The sequence below is a fragment of the Arachis hypogaea genome, chromosome 5 (assembly GCF_003086295.3).
Source record: "Arachis hypogaea cultivar Tifrunner chromosome 5, arahy.Tifrunner.gnm2.J5K5, whole genome shotgun sequence".
Lineage (NCBI taxonomy): Eukaryota > Viridiplantae > Streptophyta > Magnoliopsida > Fabales > Fabaceae > Arachis > Arachis hypogaea.
The window spans coordinates 42,736,358-42,747,078 of record NC_092040.1 but is presented as its reverse complement, the minus strand read 5'-3'; the positions used below and the strand labels follow the sequence as shown (position 1 = coordinate 42,747,078).

Here is a 10,721-nt window from a genome sequence, read left to right as displayed (position 1 = left end):
TATTCTCCGGCGCTAAATCTAGTTAAAGTTATTTAAGATACAACTTTGCTAAGTAGCCAATTAGGATACTAGCCAACTGCAGCTAATTAGTATATGGATCGTAAAAAAAGCCCAATAAAAAAAATCCTAAATAAAAAAAAATCATAATTTCACTTTTATTCTCATTCGCAGTTAAAAAAAAACAACTACAAAATCCTTTTCCTTCTCTCCCACTTCCTTAGCCGTGATATTCAGTGTCATCTCCAATTGGCTCAGCCGTCGTGTCCACCTCTCCAGAGTCGAGAAGCTAGAGAATGTTGACATAGACGTTGGAAAGTTCCGTCTCTTCCTTTGATTGCTGCATTTGTTTTCAATCATTTTAGATGTTTCTTCTTATTCATTTTTAGATTTATTTTTAATAATGTTGAACGTTTCTTCTTTTTAGGTTTCAAATGTTTTTTTTCTCTTATATTTTAGACGTTTTACATTTTGGATGATTCTTGTTAATAATTTTAAATAGTTTTTTTATAATTCTAAAAATAACATCTAAAACTAAACATAAAAAATCTAAAAGCATAGAAAAACTACATCTAAAACCTAACTAAAAAAAGAATTTGAAAGAATAGCATTATCACGTTGGTGCAAGTCTTTGCAAGTAGCGAAAAAGAACGTTCTCCTGTATTGTTTACAGTGAAGAACGTATGGATGCTGGTGATAGACGACTTCTAAGCGATCTTTGGTGATGGATGGCGTGAGCTTGGAACACTGTGTGTGATGTAACCACAGCGGGCATTTCCAACGTCATTTCCAGCGGAAGACATATGATTGCTAGGGTTTGACGACTTCTAAGCAATGGTGATAGGCATTAGAAGAGTGACGAAGGAGAATAGGAAGGTGCATTATTTTTAGGCTAAAACTAATTTTTAAAATTTTAAAATCAATTTTTTTTAAAAAAAATCAGCTACTTAGTTGCATATAGAATTGATGTTTTAGACTTTCTGGTGAAGAGAAGTAGGAAGTTGTATGTTTTTTTGAGCCTAAAACTAGATTTTAGAATTTTTTTTTTTTTGAAAAATGACCTATTTAACTGCATATTTATTGAAGATAATTAACAATATGAGATATTAAAGGTAAATATGCATATTTTCATGAGAGGAATCTCTATAAGAATGTAGCCATTGGTCCAAAGAAAAAGAGGAAAAAGAGAGAAGAGGAGAGAGAAAGGGGGGGGGGGGGGGGGCGGGTTTATAAAGAAAATGACTATAAAGGACAAGACAATATAGGTGATACACAGATTGGCTATATGCCTATATTAAACATGGAACATTATGGGATACATGTTTAAACCCATTAGTCACTGCTGTATAAACCACCCCGACTAAACTGCGGAAAACTATTCTTTCTTATTTATCTTTCTCTATAAACCACCTCGATATTTTTAGAACACACAGTGGTCTCTGTTGAACTCTCATTTCAACAATGTCAACAACACTAGCATTTTCATAGCTTCGGCTGTATTATACTTTGTGCGAGCTCTTTCAAGGCCTGAAAGAGAAAAACAACATAACAAGGGTAAAAATCAGACTACCAATTCCATTAACTCTAGAGGAAACATTCTACAATGGTGAAAATTTTCGTGCAGTTATCTTTACATAATGGTTGAGAATAGTACGTAAATCTCTATCGTCAACAACATTATTAGGCTCACCATCTTGGCGTCCTCAAGTGCCTCTTCCAGTGTCTCGATTTTCTGTTATATATATCCGGGTTTAAATTAGTTTATTATTGTATATAAGAATTTACTATTATTTTAATTTACATGCATTAATTTGACAATGCAACTCACATTCTTGGTGTCTCCAAGAGCAGCTTCCAGGCCATTAATTTTTTGCAATGCTAACTTATATTTTGAGTCTAATCCAGCACATGCTGACTCATCAAGTGGAGCTAGATTAAAACCAAAATCATTTTGGTTTCCCATGTCACCCTGCCCCATATTTCATTATGTTATTGTTATGTCATGCAAGAAGGCTGAACATATAGTAAAAGCAGAACAATGGCGAATAACTCAACACCTTTTTGGGCATCGAGGGAGAATCTTCTGAAGCCACATCACCATTATTTGAATCATTTTTACTATCCATCTCTTCTCTCAAGGATATGACCTGCAAAGTTAAGTGATATATCTCTCTCAACTACTATTCATACTTGCCGAGTAAAAGCACAACCCTTTTGATGTTGAAAGAGTTAAAAAAGATGCCATTTTCAAGTACTGCCAAACCTCAATCATTTTTACTATATCTGGATTTTTCCATGGACCTCTATCACTCATTAAGCATCCTCCATAATCAGAACATGTGCATTTACCACCCAAAAAACTTGGCAAATTACTGTATAATAATCAAACAATAATTAAATCTTATAGGTTCACTATATTATCAATGCGATGACTAAACAAAAGGAAAAGAAATTTTGTTACCTTATATCAATAGCCTCGAGTAACACACTAAGATAATTAGAACCTAACACCTGAAATAAGAATGTTGTTAGTTCAAGATATCTGAAAATGGAATAATATGATGGAATATAATACTGATCCATACTTGAACTTTTGCTACTGTGCGAACATCTAGGAATGTCTTAACGGCTTTCCATAGCATTTTGAAGCCGGATCCAGCATTGATAATAAAGAGCTTATGAAGAGTCTGCAAGGCCATCGATGTAGCGAACTGTTTTGTAATCAGTAAGTTCAATCTTCCATTTGAAAAAGAATTATTAGAGAGACATACATAGATACCTCAGGATAGTAACTACTATCGATCTTCTGAATTTCCATAAAGAGGTACCTTGCTGGCTTTGAGAAATTAGACATTCCCTGGAACAATTAAAACCATATGCATTAATTTGGAGCTAGCACTAGAAACTGAATTGAACTAGTCCAAATTAAAATGTGCTTACTACTCCATTAACATCCAAGATACTTGTAGTGGATGCTATGTGCCTTTTAGCTGCCATGGAACATGCAGGGTATCTTATTCTCAATGTTTTCTCTTGTTCTGACACATGATACTTTATGAACCTCTCAAATGTGGTTACTTGCAGCAGCTTGTTAAGGTCTACCATCCCAAGTCTCTCAATGTATACTGGTCTGCCATGTCTATCAACCCCATGGTATCCATGAGGATAGCATTTCTTTACTTCTGTGTACTCCGGGTATTTGAATTCCTGATCCATCGTGTATCGACAAAGCAAAACAATAAGAAGCTATTCCTATTCCTATGCACGTGATTATCATATTATATTCACCTTAAGAAGCATGTCTACTCCAAATTCCTCGTGCCATTTCAGATAATTGAGAAATACGTCTTTGGATTTCAACATGTCAAAATCTCTCATGCGAAGAAACCTTATTAACAAACAAGAAAGGCAACTAATTAACAGAGTTCGAAAAGAGAAAATCTAGAGGGCCAGCAATTTTTGTGTTTTGTGGCCAGTACTTAACCATAAAAAAAAAAGTGAGTGATCTCTTACCATTGGATGTAATCTCACACCATTAAAAATATTATTGATGGGCAATTGATGATTACAAAACACAAAAGTTGCTGGCCCCTAGCATTCCTCGTTTGAAAAAGCAGAAAGTATGCGAGCAATTGCCTTAGAGGTACCTCAAAAGAGTATGATAATCATTGTGCTTGGTGGGTAAGAGACCCTCAAGAAAGAGCATTCTGCGGAAGGACTCAACAATCTGGGCATCTTTTGGATCGCGAGGTCCTTCTAGAACGGTTTGCATGCTCTTGGTCCTTCTGAGTTTGGTGAGAGGGAAGGTGAAGAGTGACTTGAAGCTTGATGATGACGAAGAAGAAGGCTTCTTGGCACCTGATGAAGGGAGTTCCCAATGCGTTTCAATAGGGGGATGAAGACATTTAGTTCTACCATCAGCAGAATGCAACCACGCTCTCTCACCAGAAGAAGAAGAATAAGTAGTTAATGATTCAGTGTCACCTCTTGTTGTTATTACAACTTCCACATCCTTCTCTTTCTCCTTTCCCTTCACACTGCTCATTATGTTATGCCCCCTGAAAATAAATATCAACCTTCCTCAAACTATATATATTTGTTAGCCATTGTTCACGAAGAACATGCACATAGAAGACACGTTATTACTTACGAGGAACAAGAACCACAGCAGTACAATGAAGAAGAGGGCGAGGGAATTTCTCAAGATTGATCAACGAAGGATCGAATTAGAATGGTTTTGTTTCCAAGAAACCGCGAAAGGAAAGAAAAACAAACAAGTTGTGCATCTGATTCCAATTCACACACACACTATTTTTTTCGGTGCATATAGGCCCACTTACCCTCGCTACTTGGGCTTCTCATACTAACTTTTTGTAATGTGCACGGGCCTAAACACTTTTCTTTTTTTTACTATTTTGTTGTCAAATACCAAAAAGAAAAAACTATTTTGTTGGATAAATCATATCGTTACTAAAATTCAATTCTCCAACAAATTTGGGTAACATTACTCTCAAATTTATGTTCTCTCTCTATTATACTAGAAGATTCTGAATCTTCATGGGCTATGAAAAAATTTCAAATGTTAGCAATATAGTACAAATTTGATATTTTCCATGGGAAGATGGCATTGAGACTAGAGAGTAAACAACTTAGAATAGGGATTATAGAGAAAAGATGAGCTAATCTGAGCCGCATCTTACCATGGCGGTCAGGTGAGATGGATAACCTTAATCATACTTATGTTCCTCGGATAACGTACAATTTTCGTGATCCTATACCTTACAATATATCCTTTTGTATATTAACACATCTAAGTCACGATATTGTATATTGCATACTCATACCTGAATAATATGATTTGTTTCTTGTGAGACAATCAATAAGTATCTTTATTTGCGTCTCGGCTCATTTCTTGTGTACAAATATAGTGAGACACATGCTTAGTGTTTTAAATTAGATTACCTAATGATAAACGTTCTTAAAAGCGTAAGATGTGAGACTGCTATATATATAATACAGTTACGGCTATAGGTTTAACTTTATGTTAAAAGCAATTTAGCCATACATTGTAGATATGTAGTGTCTTTACACAATTTCAATAATTAGTGTGCCATATAAGTTCTTGCCTCATACTAAATCCTAGTCGTCGTTTTAATAGTGGGATTGACCACTATATGATGATCCAGCAACAAGATAGACTGTGAAGCGGATTGAAGTGATGAATTATTGGTAAAATAGGTTTGAGGTTTGAAATTCAAAATGACAACTAACTTTTATTCCCTCGTGGGGACAATAAATTGTGGTCCTAGGTTTTTTATTGGGAGTATTATTGGAGGCAATATATAGTGGTTCATTTTCCAGTCACATTGGGGGACCAGTACTCAGACCAAATCTATTGTATACGTACATGCACCATAGAGTACAATGTACATGTTAGATTAATTTTGGTGGGGTGTATTTGAAAGTAATAAGGATGGCAATGTGTTTTTATGGGGCGGAGACTCCTTTTTCGTTTCTTATTTTTGTTTAGTAAAATGTCTTCTGTTTTTATTCTATTTTCATCCCGGATTTCAGTTTATTTTCTTCCATGAGTAGAGAGGCAGATATCTACAAATTTTGACGGATATTAAATTTAAAAAAAATATAATTTCAGTATAAATTTAACATAATCAACACACGTGATATCTTTAACATATAAGTTAAAAAAATAAAATAATTTTTAAAAATATTAAAAATGAATTAAAATATATATATATATATATATATATATATATATATATATATGTGTGTGTATGTAAGGCTTAGTTTGGTAAAGCTTTTACTTTTTAAAAGTAGCTTATAAAAGTTAACTTTTAAAAGATGGCTTTTTAAAAGTTGTAGCATTTATGTTTGGTAAATCAAATCAAAAACAACTTTTAATAAACATAAGTAACATCAATTGTGTTTGGTAAAATAGCTTTTAAAATTTAAAAATACTATAATAGACATAAATGCAAACATTAAATTTGAAAATTAGTTAACATATGAGGTTATATTAGACTTTTAAATTTTAAAAAGCACAAGCCAGCTTTGAAAAGCTCCCTCCTAGGTGCTTTTAAAAGCACCCCTAACTTTTAAAAGCCACAAGCACAAACACTTGAGCTTTTTAATTTACCAAACGCAAAATGACATGCTTGTGCTCCCTCCTGAAAAAGCTTTACGAAACCAACCTAACAGCATTTAAATAAAATTTTCTTTGCAAAAACTTTATAAATCCTATAGAGTAGATAACTCGATCTTTGTTTCTGTCTTCATTTATTCACGCGAGCAGATTTTTATCTCCACAAAAGTTTTGCAGGTGCGGTTTTTTTTTTTAATCTCACCTAAAGGTAAGGAAGTATCTGTTTAGAGAAGACTGTCAAGTCTTCGTATATGAATATGACAGCACTTAATAACCACATATCATTACGGTATTGATGCGTGGCATGGACTAACTTGTGTCTTATTTAGTTAATGTATGGGAATCTTTGTTGTGAACAATGAGCATTGTTATAAAAACACATACTAAAAATATTAATATTTTATAAAAATATATAAAGTTTAATTTTCCAATTTATTATTTCTATCTAAGCTCTTTTTTTAAAAAAATTGTATATTCTAAATTTTAAATTTTATTTTAAAAAATAAAATATAATTTTTTACTATTTATTTTATAAAAAAGACAAAATAATAAAAAAATATATTTAAAAATAAAAAATTACATTTTACTCTCTAAAATAAAATTTTAAAATTTAGAGAATCTAAATTCTTTTCTAAATATAATCCAAAGATATACACAATAAACGTGCGTTAGAAAAATATTAAAAAATTTATTAATTTTTAATTCATAGTTAATCAATAATATCAAAAAATATAAATTAAAAATATATTATTAAATTAATAAATTAAAAAAAGTAAATTAATAATTAAAAATATTAATAAAAAATAATAAATTCGGTTGGTTTTTAATTTTTTTTATATTAATAATATAATGCTTCTTCGCTTTAATTACTACTTTTCGGGCAAGTCCCTGATGAATCTCTTCAAAATGTGTATTATTGATTTATTGTGAACAAAAACAAAAGGCAATGTGTGTTGAGAATTCGAATTGCTCAAGGATCCATGAAGCTTTTTCATTTTTATATGGTTGATCTCATGGTGATGGGTGTTAGTACAGTCGTGTGGGGGCGGAGTTAAAAAATCTAGAAACACACGTGTGGATTGGAGAATGAGGAGAGGACAAATAAGCTAGCTGTATCCGGTGAATTTTAGCCTGCGCCTGTTCAAAAGAGGCGTCTGGAACGCCTGTCCTTTTTTGTTGCTGTGGCTTTCTATGCAACAGACACGTATTTTTATGTGACAATGACGTGTATTTATGTGACTTCCATCCAGTTTTATCCTGTATTTTTATAATTACGTTATGGCCTCTTGTGTTTGTGGTGAAAATGCAATATACATACATTAGATGTTAAATGTGTAAACATGTTTTCAGTTTTTGGTGGTCCAGTAGACTTTTTAGTTGGGCTGATTAAATGTATGAATACATTTTTGGTTGGTAAGGAATGCCCTTTAAATGTGTGAATATATTCTTGACAAAAAAAAAAAATGTGTGAATATATTAGAAAAGTGATACGTTTTTTGTGACAATATTTTTGCACACTAGACAAGAAAAATTGTAACAAACTGAACCATAGGCAAATATTAAGAATTAAATGATTGTTGTGTGTATAGCCATAAACAAATTCCTTAGTTGTTTTGTGTTAACCAAAAACAGAGTTGTTTTGTTAAAAAATGCAGAATTATTTAAATAATTTATTCAGTACCAAAAAATTAAATATTTCAATAAGTTATTTTTGGAGTTGACTTAAAAAATGATTTTAACAATTATGAAATTTGATTCTAATTCTATAGAACAATATTATGTAGTTGTCAACTCCTTTTTTGTTCGTGAATTTGTGAATACTAATTTAAGCATGGTATTTATTGGAACATTTTGTTGTTCAAAATACATTAGTGAAATCACGACACATTAATTATTACAGGAAATATAACTAGTAATTGTCCACTTCCTTAAATAGTTTTCACCAAGATTATATTAGCGAACGTTTATCACATATATTAAATTTATTAATTGAAAATTTTTTATATTTATTTAAATAAAGACTATTAATTTTTTATTAATAAAAATCTTAACAAGACATGCTAAGTAAACTCTTGTACTACGGATTTATAGCCATCAAATTTAAAGGAAATGAAGCAAATGAAAACAATTTGATGTAATGAAAGCATTCAAATAATGGTTAGCTTTAGTTAGGAAAAGTTTAGGTAGATAATGAGAATACTAAATAATGTGAAAAATGGGTATGTCAAATGTTTAATTTAATAGGTATGCAGATAATTATGTTCATTATTTTTAATTAGATGGTTATTTTTTTATTCGATTTACTCATACACAGTTAACAATGGTTGGATATTCAATTCACTAGGTGTGCAGATGGTTATCCTAATATTAAAGTTTAAGAGCTAATTTGGGATGGAGTATTTTTTTACTTTATTGGGTCAATGCTAGAACCCATTATTTGCATTGTTTACTTAATAAATCCCAGTTAGTTATTAATGCATGTCAATATTTTAATTTTCATTTTCCATGTTTTAAAAAGAAGGGTTTTGCTATCCTATATTAAAAATGTAAAAAAAAAATTGTAATAAATAATATTAAAATATTTTCTTTTATTATATGTTTAACTAATGTTTTTAGAATCTATGATAGCAAAATTCTAAAAAAAAAATAATATATTTCATGATTTTTTTTAAAAAAATTGTTATTCATATAGTACGACTGTTACATAATTATATGTATAAAATTCATATAACTAATGTGAAGTATATTTTTTCACATACTACTACTAGACTTTTTTTTTTGTTAAGTACAAACTAGACTTTTTTTTTTATGATAAGTACAAACTAGACTTTTAATAGTCATTTAATGCTGCAAAAAATTGGACTGGCCCATTATTATAGAAGACTAGAAGAGCAAGTCACGGTCCAAAAAAAGCTTCATGAAATTGTGGGGCTATTTTCTAACTATTAATAATAAAAGTGGTCTAAATTCAGATAGTACTATATCTAGTGATCAAAACTGAAAATGAGTATAAACTTACAAATGACCGACAAACCTGTGTCAGAAAGTACAAGGCGTTCCAGACGCCTTTTTTGAACAGGCGCAGGCTAAAATTCACCGTACTATATCTAGTGATCAAAACTGAAAATGAGTATAAACTTACAAATGACCGACAAACCTGTGTCAGAAAGTACAAGGCGTTCCAGACGCCTTTTTTGAACAGGCGCAGGCTAAAATTCACCTTAATTCATTTGACGTCATTTATGAAAAAACCAAATCGTTTATTTCTGTCCACTACTACACTTCTTGTTCCACGTCATCACCACCGTGGACAGTTTTTTCTTTTTTCTTTTTTTTTTTCAAGTATTTTACTTTACTCGTTATTTCACATTTTCGCTTGTATTTTTGTACACTTTTTAATTTGTATATTAAGACTGAAATAATATTTTTCACTATCATTGATATTGTGTGTATAATTTTTGGATGTAAATGGCAGCAAAAGACAAATTTAAAGTTTAGATTTACAGTTCTACAAATTGGAGGGCAATATTTTTCAAATTGGACTCTCATATTTAATTGTAATTAAAACACATTTTTATAGTAATTGGACGGCCAAAGATAAATGAGTAGAGATCGAACAGTGAATATTTGATGTTCGAAATTTGAGTTTTAGATTTTATCACTTATCAATTCAACGGACAAAAATATATCAACGATGATCAACAGTGAAAGAGAATTCCACAATTCTAACCCTCAGTTTTGTGGTCAATAACCACGTGTACCACCTGCACATAAAAAGGATGGAGTTAATAAGCAATGATACGAGACTATCTCTTTCTTCTATTCACATCTCTTGCATGCTCTTTTTATCGGTTATATATTTTATTTGGAAATGAACGAACTCATCAAATATTGGTACAGGATATCAGTACAAAATATTCGATACTATTTTCGGTATATGCGGATCTATTTTTTCACAAATAACATATTTTAGTTTTTCAAATAGTATTATAAAAGAAACAATAATATCACATGGATTCTCGCATACAAAACTTACTCTCTCTAGTATTTATAACAATATCTGACAATGATAATATAATTTTAACATAACTCTATCCTCCATTTTTTTTAAAACGATGTTTCTACCTTCAACATTAGTTTAAAGTTGTAAAAGTTAAAAAGAAACAAAGTGAACACAGTTAGAAAACAAAAAAGAAGAAAATGAATTAAAGAAGACGAAGTTTGCACAAGCCAGAAGCGAAGTTCTATATATCACAAATTTGACCTTCAATTTTCGATTTCAATGAATTATTTTTTTTTAATTCAAAAAATCGATCCACAGATTTCAATTTTGCATTTTATGATTTTTTTTAATCCAAAATTTACCTTACGATTTGCTCCATCTAAAAAAATTTGAATCCACACAAATTAGAGGCATCGTACACTCTGTAATCTAAATCTTACATTCCTTAAATTTGATCCTCGATTTTTTAACTCCTGTAAGATTGAGGTTTCGATTTGTATTTTTTGATTTAAAAAAAAATCAACTTCACATTTTTCAAAAACATACTAGTTCTCCATATCC

At 30.9% G+C, this 10,721-nt stretch overlaps 1 protein-coding gene across 1 annotated transcript; it reads right to left on the bottom strand.

Moving 5' to 3' along the window:
* Positions 1–1,109: 1,109 nt before the first annotated feature.
* LOC112801521 (phosphatidylinositol/phosphatidylcholine transfer protein SFH11) lies at positions 1,110–4,169 on the bottom strand. Its single transcript, XM_025844311.3, has 11 exons — positions 3,645–4,169; positions 3,286–3,385; positions 2,938–3,204; positions 2,777–2,854; positions 2,583–2,684; positions 2,459–2,508; positions 2,261–2,369; positions 2,055–2,144; positions 1,826–1,966; positions 1,688–1,729; positions 1,110–1,524 (listed from the first exon to the last, which is right to left on the bottom strand). Exons 1-11 carry the CDS (start codon positions 4,040–4,042, stop codon positions 1,480–1,482), a joined length of 1,422 nt encoding a protein of 473 aa, XP_025700096.1. The 5' UTR covers positions 4,043–4,169; the 3' UTR covers positions 1,110–1,479.
* Between the last annotated feature and the right edge of the window lie 6,552 nt (positions 4,170–10,721).